The sequence below is a fragment of the Oncorhynchus nerka genome, linkage group LG24 (genome assembly GCF_034236695.1).
Source record: "Oncorhynchus nerka isolate Pitt River linkage group LG24, Oner_Uvic_2.0, whole genome shotgun sequence".
NCBI lineage: Eukaryota > Metazoa > Chordata > Actinopteri > Salmoniformes > Salmonidae > Oncorhynchus > Oncorhynchus nerka.
This window is the reverse complement of record NC_088419.1, coordinates 80920405-80936435: the sequence shown is the minus strand read 5'-3', so window position 1 is coordinate 80936435 and position 16031 is coordinate 80920405. Positions and strand designations below refer to the sequence as shown.

The window sequence follows — 16031 nt, the reverse complement described above, 5'->3', positions numbered from 1 at the left end:
GGAGCTTATCAAGGCATCAAGCTCATTGATGAACTCTCCGAGGGAACCTGGAGGGCGATAAATGATAAGGATGTTAAGCTTGAAAGGGCTGGTAACTGTGACAGCATGGAATTCAAAGGAGGCGATAGACAGATGGGTAAGGGGAGAAAGAGAGAATGACCACTTGGGAGAGATGAGGTGCCGCCACCCCGCTGACCAGAAGCTCTCGGGGTGTGCGAGAGCACGTGGGCGGACGAAGAGAGAGCAGTAGGAGTAGCGGTGTTGTCTGTGGTGATCCATGTTTCCGTCAGAGCCAAGAAGTCGAGGGACTGGAGGGAGACATAGGCTGAGATGAACTCTTCCTTGTTGGCCGCAGATCGGCAGTTCCAGAGGCTACCGGAGACCTGGAACTCCACGTGGGTCGTGCGCGCTGGGACCACCAGATTAGGGTGGCTGCGGCCATGCGGTGTGGAGCGTTTGTATGGTCTGTGCAGAGAGGAGAGAACAGGGATAGACAGACACATAGTTGACAGGCTAGAGAAGAGGCTACGCTAATGCAGAGGAGATTGGAATGACAAGTGGACTACACGTCTCGAATGTTCAGAAAGTTAAGCTTACGTAGCAAGAATCTAATTGACTAAAATGATTAAAATGATAGAGTACTGCTGGGGTAGGCTAGCTGCGTTGTTGACACTACCCTAATCAAGTCGTACCGTTGAGTGTGAAGTTTCTACAATGCTGCTTATCGGGAGCTAGCTGGCTAGCTAGCAGTGTTGGTTACGTTACGTTGCGTTAGGAGAACGACAATAGCTGGCTAGCTAACCTAGAAAATCGCTCTAGACTACACAATTATCTTTGAAACAAAGACGGCGCTAGCTATGTAGCTAGCTACGATCAAACAAATCACACCGTTGGGACTGTAATGAAATGAAGTGAAAAAGTGATACTACCTGTGGAGCGACGCGGAATGCGACCGGAATGCGAAAGTTCTATTCAGTAGACGTTGGCTGGCTATTGGCTAGCTAGGAGTGTCTCCTACGTTAAGGACGACAAAATAGCTGGCTAGCTAACCTCGGTGAATTAAGATAATCACTCTAAGACTACACACTCTAAACTACACAATTATCTTGGATACGAAGACAGCAAAGACAACTATGTAGCTATCTAATACTACACTAATCAAGTCGTTCGGTTGAGTGTGATAGTTACTACAGTGCTACGGTAGCCGGTGAACGTATGCTAGCTGGCTAGCTGCTAGGCAGATAGGAGGGCGACGAAATACGATAATAACGCAATTATCACTCTAAGACTCCACACTCTAAGCTACACAATTATCTTGGATACGAAGACAGCAAAGACAACTATGTAGCTAGCTATGTAGCTAGCTAACACTACACTAATCAAGACGTTCAGTTGAGTGTGATAGTACTACAGTGCTACGGTAGACGGTGAACGTGTTGGACAGATAGGAGACGACAGATAGGAGACGACGAAATACGATAATTACGCAATTATCTTTGATACAACGACGACTATGTAGCTAGCTAAGAGGAAATTGCTAAGATTAGACAAATCAGACCGTTGTACTATAATGAAATGTAATGAAATGTAATGAAAAAGTTATACAACCTGCAGACCGAAGCGCGGATGCGACCAGATCGCTCCAACCCGGAAGCGATTGAGGAGTTGAGGAAAATACCCTGGTCTTCTGGGACAGGTCAGTAACATAGTCATAGAATCTACTGATATGGTCAGGGCTGGTCAATGTGTCTAGCTTCTCATCAGAACCATATCAGTGATCAAACCTGAACACGCACACATACACCTCATTATTATTGAGGAATACCGTGCGACGAGGGGTCCAGCAGCCTGGGCCAGTGCTCCCAGTGCGAACACGCTGTTGTTGCGAACCTCACTGTCGCTGTCTCTCTAAAACTCCTTTGTCCCATCGCGCACTAGCGACTCCTGTGGCGGCCCGGCACAGTGCACGCTGACAGTCGCCAGGTGCACAGTGTTTCCTCCGACACATTGTTGTAGCTGGCTTACAGTGTTTTTGGGGCATTGTGTCAAGAAGCATTAGGGTTGTGTTTCGGAGGACGCATGGCTCTCAACCTTCGCCTCTCCTAAGTCCTTACGGGAGTTCTAGGGATGAGGAAAACGGGGGTAAAAAAAAGCCCTAACCTCTCGGGCTGGATGTTTATTTATTTAATACCTTTTTGAAATGTTCATTTTTATTTCTGATTCATTCCACTCGTTTGGATCCAGAGGATGTCCTTCCCTTTGTCAGCTCTCTGCAGAGTAGAGCAGAGACCCAATGAGCAGCTGGGCTGTCCAGCCTGACAAGGAGAATTGCTGCCTAGTTTAAAATATCAAACACACACTGCAGAAGACAGTGAGGGGGGAAAAGTTAGTGGTGGTTTATCATCTGTTTTCTCCACTAGAGATGGTCTGAGCCCCTTAAATCACAGGCAGTTGTAACGTTCCTTTAGTTATCCCATCGACTACGCTCTCTCCTCACATCTGTGGTGTGATGTTCCAACCCTCTCCTTACGGCATCCGCATGCTTCCTAGCCGCAACACTTCTTTATAGCTTACAGTGCCTTCAGAAAGTATTCGGACCCCTGACTTTATCCACATTTTGTTAGGTTACAGCCATATTCTAAAATGGATTAAATCTTCCCCCCCCCCTTCATCAATCTACACACAATACCACATAATGAAGAAGCAAAAACTGGTTTTTAGAAATAAAATATCACATTTACATAAGTATTCAGACCCTTTACTCAGTACTTTGTCGAAGCACCTTTGGCAGCTATTGCAGCCTTTGAAGCACCTTTTGGCAGCGATTACAGTTTGATCGGGTTCAAGTCAGGGCTCTGGCCCGGCCACTCGAGGACATTCAGAGATGCCACTGTGTGCTTGGGGGCATTGTCCTTTTGAAAGGTGAACCTTCGCCCCAGTTTGAGGTCCTGAGCGCTCTGGGGACGGTTTTCATCAGATCTCTCTGTACTTTGCTCCATTCATCTTTGCCTCGATCCTGACTAGTCTCACAGTCCCTGCTCCTGAAAAACACCCCCACAGCATGATGCTGCCACTACCATGCTTCACCATAGGGATGGTGCCAGGTTTCATCCAGATGTGACACTTGGCATTCCGGCCAGAGTTCAGTCTTGGTTTCATCCTACCAGAGAATCTTGTTTCTCATGGTCTGAGAGTCTTTAGGTGCCTTTTGGCAAACTCCAAGCGGGCTGTCATGTGCCTTTTACTGAGGAGTGGCTTCCGCCTGGCCACTCTACAATAAAGGCCCGATTGGTGGAGTGCTGCTGAGATTGTTGCCCTTCTGAAAAGTTCTCCCATCTCCACAGAGGAATTCTAGAGCTCTGTCAATGACCATCGGGTTCTTGGTCACCTCCCTGACCATGGCCCTTCCACGATTGCTCAGTTTGGCTGGGCGGCCAGTTCTAGGAATAGGTTCTAAACTTCTATTTAAGAATGATGGAGGCCACTGTGTTCTCGAGGACATTCAATGCTGCAGACATTTCTTTGGTACCCTTCCCCTGATCTGAGCCTTGCCCAAATCCTGTCTCGGAGCTCTATGGACAATTCCTTCGACCTCATGGCTTGGTTTTTGCTCTGACATGCACTGTCAATTGTGGGACCTTTGCTTTTCCAATTCATGTCCAATCAATTGAATTTACCAAGGATGATCTATGGAAACAGAATGCACCTGAGCTCAATTTTGAGTCTCATAACAAAGGGTCTGGATACTTATGTAAATATATTATTTTTAATTAGCAAACAATTCTCGACCTGTTTTCTCTTTGTCGTTATGGAGTATTCTGTGTAGATTGCTGAGGATTTATTTAATGTTTTAGAATTAGACTAACGTGGAAAAAGTCAAGGGATATGAATACTTTCCTGAAGGCACTGTATATTATGATGACATTTTGATGTTTTAGCGAGGTTTTTTTCAGCTGTTCGTTTACATTTTTTCTTCTGGAGGCAAGCAGAAGATCTGAACCGAAGTCTACGGCCTTTGTCTGTGATTTGTCAACAATAGGGATTCTTCAATAGTCTTTCATTCAATGAGGGACAACTCACTTTCATGCAGTTTTTTTTTCATTGAAGAATACATCAAATGTCTTAGTAAGATGCAAAATTGTGCGACTAAGATATCTTCGGCAAAAAAATGTGTTTTTTAAGCACAGGTCTTTTTAGGGAGGTTAGCCGAGTTCGGATAGGCTCCAGCCGAGCTGAAGCATTCTGACTCCTTCCTAAAACCGTGTCTCTCTCCCTCAGCTCTCTTAAAGATCCCCTTGTGTTTCTCTTTTCTTAGCACATGCTTGTATTCAGTCTCTTGGTATTGCTATGGCAAATGTTTTGTATTGTTATTAATACAGCTGGGTAATGATTATAAGAATCTTACCTAAAGGATGCAACCACAGACCCAACCACAGTCTGGTAAAGCAGCCACCTGCACATAGCTGTGGTTTGCTGCCTCTTCTCTTATAACCTGAACTGAAGTGCTCTGATTCTGTATCCATATTCCTCTAGCTCACGTAAGGTGGCTGTGATTTGGACCCCTTTGTGGTTTGGATTAGCTTAGATAAGAGAACCTGTTGTGAATGTTAGAGCCCGACTGATTTGTCAGTTCACCGACATTGACGATTATTTTACAGCTACATCCGTATCATGAATGTCTACCTCGTTTCTCTTGTTTAAAGCCCCCCCCCCCCACACACACACACACACACCCTCTAAATTACAACAAATGAATTCCCTCTGAAGTAACACCTGATCAGAGCACTGGACTCACTCTGCTCAGGACTCGTTCTATTTTGTATTTGCGTAGAAAGTTCTAGAATTTTTTGAGCACAGTTCATCTTCTCTCGGACCAAAGTCCCTCGGGCTAGTAACACCCACTCGAGTGTCAGTTATTTCTGTGGTCCTGACCATGTCACTTCTCTCATCCTTCCTGGCCAAATGCTGCAGCTACCTACTCAGACTTCAGTAATAATAGTTAGGTAGCTGTTGGAAAATAATGGGAATCTTCTAGAGCTTCTACAGAACCCAACAGTAAACTGTGAGTGTATTCTCGCTCTTCTGGTGGTGATGGCTCTTAGAGACACATGCATGTACATGAGAACACACAACCGCCACATTTCCCAGAGGAAGTCTGTCCGGATTCTGAGGTTTATTTGCCTCTTACAAGAGATGTTTTGTAGATTTGCCAACTGACAGGAGTATGAGTTGCAGCTCTCTCATCTCTCGATCACTTTCCCTCCCTCTGAGTCTGTCTCTTCCTGATCCTGCCGCAGCAGGAAATGCCAACAGATATTGTTGGTGACTTGAGATCCTCTCTCACCTCAGATTTTAGTAGGCTTTCTTGGAACCAACCTGAGGCACCGTAGTTAAAACCTGTAACTGTCATGTTGCATCCCAGCTCTTGGATTGGTTTGGTGTGTGGGGATGTGTGTGTGCAAAGCAAGGTTGCTGGGTTGTTGCCCTCCTACGGCCTCCTCCATGTCTCCTGATGTACTGGCCTGTCTCCTGGTAGCGCCTCCATGCTCTGGACACTACGCTGACAGACACAGCAAACCTTCTTGCCACAGCTCGCATTGATGTGCCATCCTGGATGAGCTGCACTACCTGAGCCACTTGTGTGGGTTGTAGACTCTGTCTCATGCTACCACTAGAGTGAAAGCACCGCCAGCATTCAAAAGTGACCAAAACATCAGCCAGGAAGCATAGGAACTGAGAAGTGGTCTGGGGTCATCACCTGCAGAACCACTCCTTTATTGGGGGTGTCTTGCTAATTGCCTATAATTTCCACCTGTTGTCTATTCCATTTGCACAACAGCATGTGACATTTATTGTCAATCAGTGTTGCTTCCTAAGTGGACAGTTGGATTTCCCAGAAGTGTGATTGACTTGGAGTTACATTGTGTTGTTTAAGTGTTCCCTTTATTTTTTTGAGCAGTGTATAATAATTGAGCACACAGCCATGAAATCTCCATAAACAAACGTTAACAGTAGAATGGCCTTACTGGAGACCTCAGTGACTTTCAACATGGCACTGCCATAGGATGCCACCTTTCCAACAAGGCCATAAGTCAAATTTCTGCACTGCAAGAGCTGCCCAGGTCAACTGTAAGTGCTGTTATTGTGAAGTGGAAACATCTAGGAGCAACAATGGCTCAACTGCGAAGTGGTAGGCCACACAAGCTCATAGAATGGGACCGCTGAAGCGTGTAGCGCGTAAAAAGTTTGTCCTCTGTTGCCTCTGGAAGCAATGTCAGCACAAGAACGGTTTAACAGGAGCTTCATGAAATGGGTTTCCATGGCCGAGCGCTATGCCAAGCGTCGGCTGGAGTAGTGTAAAGCTTTCCACCATTGGACCCTGGAGCAGTGAAACCGCTTTCTCAGGAGTGATAAATCACGCTTCACCATCTCACAGTCCGACAGACAAATCTGGGTTTAGCGGATGCCCGGAGAACGCTACCTGCCCCAATGTATAGTGCCAACTATAAAGTTCGGTGGAGAAGCATTAATGGTCTGGGGCTGTTTTTCATGGTTCAGGCTAGGCCCCTTAGTTCCAGTGAAAGGAAATCTTACAGCATACAAGGACATTCTAGACGATTCTGTGCTTTTAACTTTGTGGCAACAGTTTGGGGAAACCCTTTCATGTTTCAGCATGACAATAACCCAGAGCACAAATCGAAGTCCATATAGAAATGATTTGTCAAGATCGGTGTGGAAGAATTTGACTGGCCTGTACAGAGCCCTGACCCCAACCCCATCTTAACACCTTTGGGATGAATTGGAACGCGGACTGCGAACCAGGCCTAATTGCCCAACATCAGTGCCGATCTCACTAATGCCCTTGTGGTTGAATAGAAGCAAGTCCCAGCAGCAATGTTGCAACGTCTAGTGGAATGCCTTCCCAGAAGGTTGGAGGCTGTTATAGCAGAAAATAAATTTAACCTTTATTTAACTAGGCAAGTCAGTTAAGAACAAATTCTTATTTACAATGACGGCCTACACTGGCCAAACCCAGATGATGCTGGGCCAATTGTGCGCCGCCCTATTGGACTCCCGATCACGGCCTGTTGTGATACAGCAAGGGGGGGGGGCAACTTCATATTAATGCCCATGATTTTGGAATGAGTGTTCACATACTTTTGGTCATGTAGTGTATATTAGAGTTAGGCCTATATCATGTCTAGGTTATTGGTGATTACCGGGTAAGCTGGATGGGGTGAAATGGTTGAGCGTAGAGACAAACCATGTCACTCCATAGGACTGCTAACCGTTTAGCATGATCTATTACCGTCAAATCAAATGTTATTGGTCACACACCCATTGTTAGCAGATGTTACTGTGAGTATAGCAAAATGCTTGTGCTAGTTCCAACAGTGCAGTAATATTTACCAAGTAATCAGACAATTCCCCAACAACCTAATACACACACCTAAGGTAAATGGATGGAATAGGAATATTCATATAAATATATGGATGAGCGATGACCGAACACCATAGGCAAGATGCAATAGATGGTGTAGAATACCGTATATACATATGAGATGAATAATGCAAGATATGTTAACATTAGATTTTGAGTCTATGTAGGCAGCCTCTGCAGTGATGGCTGTTTAATAGTCTGATGGCCTTGAGATAGAAGCTGTTTTTCAGTCTCTCGGTCCCAGCTTTGATGCACCTGTACTGACCTCACCTTCTGGATGGTAGCAGGGTGAACAGGCAGTGGCTCGGGTGGTTGTTGTCCTTCATTATGTTTTTGGCCTTTCCTGTGACATCAGGTGCTGTAGGTGTCATGGAGGGCAGGTAGTTTGCCCCCAGGGATGCGTTGTGCAGAACACACCACCCCCTGGAGAGCCTTGTGGTTGAGGACGGTGCAGTCCGACAGGATGCTCTCAATTGTGCATCTGTAAATGTTTGAGGCTTTTAAGTGCAAGCTGAATTTCTTCAGCCTCCTGAGGTTGAAGAGTCGCTGTTGCGCCTTCTTCATCACAATGTCTGTGTAGGTGGACCATTTCAGTTTGTCCGTGATGTGTACACCAAGGAACCTAACTTTCCACTGCAGTCTCATAATGTGGATAGGGGGGTGCTCCATCTGCTGTTTCTTGAAGTCCACCATCATCTCCTTTGTTTTGTTGACGTTGAGTGAGAGATTGTTTTCCTGACACCACACTCCCAGGCCCCTCACCACCTCCCCGTCTCGACCTTGTTGGTAATCAAGCTCTCAACTGTTATGTCATCTGCAAACTTGATGATTGAGTTGGAGGCGTTTATGGCCACGCAGTCATGGGTGAACAGGGCTGAGCACGAACCCTTGTGTGGCCCCAGTGTTGAGGATCAGAGAAGTGGAGATTTAGTTTCTTACCTTCACCACCTGTTGGGCGTCCCGTCAAAAAGTCCAGGACCCAATTGCACAGGGTGGGGTTGAGCCCCAGGGCCTCAACCTTAATGATAACATTGGAGGGTACTAAGGTGTTGATTGCTGAGTTGTAGTCAATGAACAGCATTCTTACATAGGTATTCCTCTTGTCCAGATGGGATAGGGCAGTGTGATGGCGATTGCATCGTATGTGGCCCTATTAGGCCGGTATGCAAATTGAAGTGGGTCTAGGGTGGCAGGTAAGGTGGTGATATGATCCTTGAGTAGTCTCTCATAGCACTTCATGATAACAGACGTGAGTGCTACGGGGCAGTAGTCATTTAGTTGTTATCTTTGCCTTTCTGTACCCAAAAACAATGGTGGCCATCTTGAAGCATGTGGGGACAGCAGCCAGCTGGTCTGCTCATGCTCTGATGACGCGGCTAAGGATGCCCTCTGGGCCGCCAGCCTTGCGAGGGTTAACATCTAAGACATTTAAATGACGGCCATGGAGGAGAGGGTGGACCCTCAGTCCTTGGTATTAGGCCCCGTCGGTGGCACTGTATTATCCTCAAAGCGGGCAAAGGTGTTTAGTTTGTCTGAAATCAAGACGTGGATGTCCGTGCCGTGGCTGGTTTTCTTTTTGTAACCCGTAATTGCCTGTAGACGCTGCCACATACGTCTCGTGTCTGAGCCATTGAATTGTAACTCCACTTTGTTCCTATACCGACATTTCGCTTGTTTGATTGCCTTGCAGAGGGAATAACTACACTGTTTATATTTGGCCATATTCCCAGTCATCTTTCCATGGTTAAATGCAGTGGTTCGTGCTTTCAGTTTTGCGCTAATGCAGCCATCTATCCACTGTTTCTAGTTAGGGTAGGTTTTAATAGTCGCAGTGGGTACAGCAGCTCCAATGTACTTCCTTATAAACTCATTCACTGAGTCAGCGTATAAATTGATGTTATTCTCTAAGGCTGCCCAGAACGTATCCCAGTCCGCGTGATCAAAACAATCTTGATGCGTGGAATCGGATTGTTCAAACCTCCGTTGGATAGTACTATTGGACGGTAGGATCAAAATGGAGTCGTGGTCAGATTTGCCGAAGGGAGGGCCTTGTATGCTTCACGGAAGTTAGAGTAGCTGTGATCACGTATTGCCCGCACGAGTGCTACAATCATTATGCTGATAGAATTTAGGTAGCCTTGTTCTCAAATTTGCTTTGTTAAAATCCCCAGTTACAATAAATGCAACCTCGTGATGTATAGTTTCCAGTTTGCGTAGAGTCCAGTGAAGTTCCTTGAGTGCCGTCGTGGTATCGGCTTGAGGGATATACACGGCTGTGATAATAACCGATGAGAATTCTCTTGGGAGGTAATATGGTCGGCATTTGATTGTAAGGAATTCTAGGTCAGGTGAACAAAGACTTGAATTCCTGTATGTTACGATTACACCTTGAGTCGTTAATCACGAAGCGTACACCCCTGCCCTTCCTCTTTCCAGAGAGATGTTTATTTCTGTTGGCGCGACCCATAAAGAATCCCGGTGGCTGTACCGACTCCGACAACATATCCCGAGAGCCATGTTTCCGTGAAACAGAGAATGTTACAATCCCGGATGTCTCTCTGGAAGGCAACCATTGCCCTTATTTCATCTAACTTGTTATCTAGAGACTGGACATTGGCGAGTAATATCCTCAGAAGCGGTAGGTGGTGTGCACGCCTTCGAAGTCTGACCAGGAGGCCACTCCGTCTACCTCTTCTGCGGCTACGTTGTTTTGGGTCGACCTCTGGAATCAGATTCAATGCCCTGAGTGGTCGTATTCCTAGTCGTAATGTTGGTAAGTTGACATCGTACTAATATCCAATAGTTCTTCCCGGCTGTATGTAATACCGCTTAAGATTTTCTTGGCAAACAATGTAAGAAATAATACATAAAGAAACTAAATACTGCATAGGTCCTAAGGACTAGAAGCGAGGCGACCATCTCTGTCGGTGCCATCTTGCGCATCTTGTCGGCACCATCTTCCCTAACACGACAGGATTACTCAGGCACTACTGATGTAATCGCAAAAAGAGTGAAACACGAGGAGCTTCAATGGCCGCAGTACTTTTGGTGATGTTATTGACTCTGGTTAAGTCAGTAGTTTCCATTCTCCATGAGGAGGGATGGGAATCAGCACTGTGGAGTTTTACTGTGCCAAACCATGACTCCTATCTCCATCAATCCTCCTCCTCGAAAGACAGACCAAGCCTCAGCAATGAAGTCATAGAAGGATTCTACAGCTAGAGCAGATGGGTTGTTTTTTTATTTTGGCTAACCCTAGCCCTTTTTCTAATCTTAACATAATTATCCTAACCTGCTATGAAAAGTCCATTTTGACATAAGCTGTATCCAAACTAGTCAAAACCTGTGTGGAGAGAGAATGTCAACAATGAGCAGCGGCCATTTTTTGTTCACCTGGGGGGGGGCCTGCTGGTTGCTATAGCTTCTGGTGGTTGCAGTGTAGTAACACATTTTGTTTTCTTGTTTAGGTATCAAGAGCTGGATGTGGCAAAGACCCTGAAGGAAAACTTGAAGTTCAAACTTGTGATTGAGTACCCATTGCTACACATTGTTCTCAAGGACCACTGCCACGACTACCCACTGAAAGGACCAGGTAATAACAAGCACACCAACCACACCTACAGTAAGCTGCAAGTAGGCAATCCATCATCCCTTCTAGAAAGTTTTAATTTAACAGTTCGCTAAGAACAACCTCACCACGGCTGGTGTTAGAGGGAGCAGAACTCTGACATGATGAATTGGTATATCCTTACATTAACATGACATCTCCAGTTAGTTTCATTAGTCAGCAGTTTGTTTGATATAGTCCAAATATATTTTGCATGTCAGCAATCAAGTGTTCAAGATGTGTAACTTTCAAAATACACAAATACAGCCGGTATGATGCATTCAATAATGGGTTAATGAAACAAATACCAAAATATAGTTTTTCTTTAATGTCCTACAGTCTCCTAGTGACTCCATTATGACAACATGCTGCCCCAGAAGAAACGTGTGTTCTGTGTAATGTCACACATACTAACACCTGTCAGAAAGTGGCTCAAATATGATTCACGTAGGAACTGTTAAAATTATGGATGTGAGTTAGGCTTAAGTCAGTAAGGGAGAGTGGCCAGAACGTTGGTCGTCCTACTTAATCTCATAATCAAGACAAGTCTTACAGGAGGCTACGTCATACAGACGCCAAGTTGAGGTAGTACATGCCTGGAGATGCCAATGTCAGGGACAGCAACAAAAACAAACAGTAGGTAGGCCTAATCAAATCACCACACTTGTCCTCGGTAACTCTATCAGACTCTTATCAGGGACCCAGAACAGATGGAGCCTTGAGGTCATTTTAGCTCAAGTGTGTTGCTAAGCTGTTACACTAACTCTAATACTTGCTCTGCTACTGAGAGTCTCCACAACATTGAGAGAAAAGCCTGTAGGAAGTGATGAAGGGTAATCGGACCCTGTGGTATGCTGTCTGTTTCCGATAAGCCGGTGTTGCCAAGCTGTTACTCTGTAGTGTCAATTATCGTAACATTACTACTGAGTCACCACAACAGAGAGAAGCCTGCATGAGGTGATAACACATCGGACCCCGTGGCGGAACTGCTGTGTACTTACAGAGAATATCTGTTGTGGTCCTAACTGGCTCTGGCAGCTTGTTCTGTGGCAAGGATTGGCAACTGGCAGCCCCCTTTTGAAGGCCCTCTGGTAAATCCCCCCCACCCCACCGATAATCACTCAATTTTGATTTTGTTAGTCTCCCTCGTATCATATTAAAAACTGCGAACGTTTCTAACCACCCTATGGCAAAATGTGTAGAATGGCAGGAAATTAGCTGTAAAACCGCCAATTTTCCATTCTGCCCCATGGCAAAATTAGTAGAATTGCACAAAATGAACCGTAAAAACATTAACTTTCATACAATTTTTTAAAAATGGTTTAATCTTCTCTCCTCCTCATGGCAAAATGTGTAGAATTACCGAAAACTAGCTTTAAAACAGCAACTGCGGCCCCTCGTGATGTGTTCAGATTTTTTGCATCCCCCCACCCCCATCAAAGTTGCCCATCCCTGGTCAGTGAGTGACGGTCAGTCACGGTTCCTTTGGGTTGAGTCATGCCCTATGATAAGCCCCACTTCAAACAATGATCTATTCCTACTAGCACTGACTGTTGATAACTACTTTATGGGGGGAAATGTACTTACTGTGATGTGGTTCTCACCCAGCTGTCTTAAGATGAATACACACATTTTAAGACACTCCATATATAGAGTTGAAGTCTTAAGTTTACTTACACTTAGGTTGGAGTCATTAAAACTCGTTATTCAACCACTCCACAAATTTCTTGCTAACAAACTATAGTTTCGGGAAGTCTGTTAGGACATCTACTTTGCATGACACAAGTCATTTTTCCAACAATTGTTTACAAACCGATTATTTCACTTATAATTCACTGTATCACAATTCCAGTGGGTCAGAAGTTTACATACATTAAGTTGAATGTGCCTTTTAAACAGCTTGGAAAATTCCAGAACATGTCATAGCTTTAGAAGCTTCTGATAGGCTAATTGACATCATTTGAGTCAATTGGGGGTGTACCTGTGGATGTATTTCAAGGCCTACCTTCAAACTCAGTGCCTCTTTGCTTGACATCATGGGAAAATCAAAATAAATCAGCCAAGACTTCAGAAAATAAATTGTAGACCTCCACAAGTCTGGTTCATCCTTGGGAGCATTTTCCAAACCCCTGAAGGTACCACGTTCATCTGTACAAACAATAGTACCCAAGTATAAACACCATTGGACCACGCAGGCGTCATGCCGCTCAGGGAGGAGACGCGTTCTGTCTCCTAAAAATGAACGTACTTTTGTGCAAAAAGTGCAAATCAATCCCAGAACAACAGCAAAGGACCGTGTGAAAATGCTAGCGGGAACTGGTACAAAAATATCTATATCCACAGTAAAACAAGTCCTATATCGACATAACCTGAAAGGCCGCTCAGCAAGGAAGAAGCCACTGCTCAAAACCGCCATAAAAACGCCAGACCACGGTTTGCAACTGCACATGGGGACACAGATTGTACTTTTTTGAGAAATGTCCTCTGGTGTGATGAAGTTGTGGCAAAATGGCAACAAAGTCAAGGTATTGGAGTGGCCATCACAAGACCCTGACCTCAATCCTATAGAAAATTTGTGGGCAGACCTGAAAAGGCGTGTGCGAGCAAGGAGGCCAACAAACCTGACTCGGTTACACCAGCTCTGTCAGGAGGAATGGGCCAAAATTCACCCAACCTATTGTGGAAGGAAACCCGAAATGTTTGACCCAAGTTAAACAAATTGAACGGCAATGCTACCAAATACTAATTGAGTGTTGTAAACTTCTGACCCACTGGGAATGTGATGAAAGAAATAAAAGCTGAAATAAATCATTCTCTCTATTATTGACATTTCACATTCTTAAATTAAATGTCAGGAATTGTGAAAAACTGAGTTTAAATGTATTTGGCTTAAGTGTATGTAAACTTTCGACTTCAACTGTATTACTAAAATGTATAACAAGTCATCTCACTTTGTCAGCCTCATTCTTTAATTCTCTTCACATGGGTATTAATCTTGTGAAATGTTCTAATCGTTTTTCTGAAAATGTTTACAGTGAAAAAGGAGCTTTTGGTCATGGAGTATTTCTTCACATTGATATAACATTTTACCCCCCTTGATTCCTCACCCCCTCCTACAACATATGTCCGCCGTACATTATTGAATAGCTAATGGTACGACACGCCGCCTCATTCGACTAAGGCCCACTGAGCCAAAATATGCCGTCAGCGTAGCCAGACCCTGCCCATGCTAATGTATAAGTGTGTGCATGCGTGTCTGTTAAGCATGGTGAGACTGCAGTGTGTGTCTGTGTGTGTGTGTGTGTGTGTACGCAGCATGGCAAATCCCACATCCTGTTAACAATTGCCCACCACTGCCCTTTCATTTCAGTGGAGCCTGTGTTGGCCCATGGCAGTCCCATGATGGAAGGGGCATGGCGGGGTAACGGTCAGAGAGAGGAGGGGAGGATGGAGGTCTCACAGCCCCAACTGGGGCCACCCTTCCTGGGAAGCTCTCCTGAGACTGACCCACCCAAGAAGAAAAGAGCCAAGAGAGAACCAGAGGAGCTTGAGGATGGGGAGATTGGAGATGGTGATGATGATATTGAAGCTGATAAGATGGTCAAAGAAATTGTTGTTGCCCATGGTGATGAGATGCCAATGGATGGTTTCCATGGTGACTGCCAAGTTGATGACAACCCAAATTATGGTAATAACCATGTTGATACCCATTCTGGTGGTTGTTGTATTGGCGATGCAATGATTGCTGCTACTGAAACAGTTGATGACAAAATCAGAGGGGACCCAGAGAGTAAGGCAATGAGCCAGAACCTGCAGTCTGTTAATCTCTTGAGCCATTTCCCAGTCAATAATAATGATAGTATTAATATTGATCATGGTGCTAATGGTAATGACACTGGGTTTGATGTCAGTAAAAAATGATGTTAAAGAAAGATACTAGTGAAATTACTGAAGAGTTTGAAGCAGATGGAGATTGAGTCATGGCATGTTTTCTTTATGTAATCAGATGTGATTCAGTTGGACCGACTTATAAAAATGTCCTTGTTGCATTATTTACTCTTACGTAGTGGTTATTTCAACAGCCAATTGGATTTTATCGGCTAACAATGTTAATTTGTTTTTTTGTCATCCTTTTTATTTGATTTTGTACATTATCAATTGAGATGCTTTCTTAAATCAAAAATAAATACATGTAACATGAAGTCAATGTTTTTATGGACTGGGATATCAGACACCTTTTTGATTGTGTGGTACAGTAGCTATGAAGTCTGATGTAATAAATGCAAGTTTTGAAATGGTCACTTTCATAGGATTCTGTCAAAGACAAACTTGGTTAATTATTCATTATAGTTGTTTAGATGTTCCTCAGTTGGAGTGCTAGACAGACAGTATCTGTCATCATGCCCTGTTCAGATTCATCTGTCTCAAAGGAGCTTCTTTCTAGGTGGTTAACAAGGTTTAACCTCACTAATTCCGCCCATGTCATAGTTGGCTACAGAATCATCTTGCTTGTTACGTAAGCTACCAAACCAACAAACTCATGTCTGTATTTTCTGTTAGAGTATAATGGCGATCTGAAATGTCTTCATTTCTCAGAACAAGATTGGACTTACAAGTTTCAAAGGTAATTATTTGTTTCTGGCCATTTTGAGCCTGTAATCAAACCCACAACTGCTGTTGCTCCAGATACTCAACTAGTCTATAGGCGGCCAGTTTTATTGCTTCTTTAATTAGCACAAGTTTTCAGCTGTGTTAACATAACTGTAAAAGGATTTTCTAATGATCAATTAGCCTTTTAAAATGATAAACTTGGATTAGCTAACACAATGTGCCATTGGAACACAGGAGTGATGGTTGCTGATTATGGGCCAATATTCCATGAAAAATCAGCCGTTTCCAGCTACAATAGTCATTTACAACATTAACAATGTCTACACTGTGTTTCTGATCAATTTTATGTTATTTTAATGGACAAAAATGAGC

At 44.3% G+C, this 16031-nt stretch overlaps 1 protein-coding gene across 1 annotated transcript in view; it reads left to right on the top strand.

The window, feature by feature from the left end:
- Positions 1-15250, top strand: part of znhit6 (zinc finger HIT-type containing 6) — a 51108-nt gene extending 35858 nt beyond the window's left edge. Inside the window, exons 9-10 of the mRNA XM_029633229.2 lie at positions 10909-11033; positions 14419-15250. Of these exons, the coding sequence (XP_029489089.1) occupies positions 10909-11033; positions 14419-14969 (676 nt within the window). The 3' untranslated portion in view covers positions 14970-15250. The remainder of the gene's footprint in view (positions 1-10908; positions 11034-14418) is intronic.
- The last annotated feature ends 781 nt before the right edge of the window (positions 15251-16031 follow it).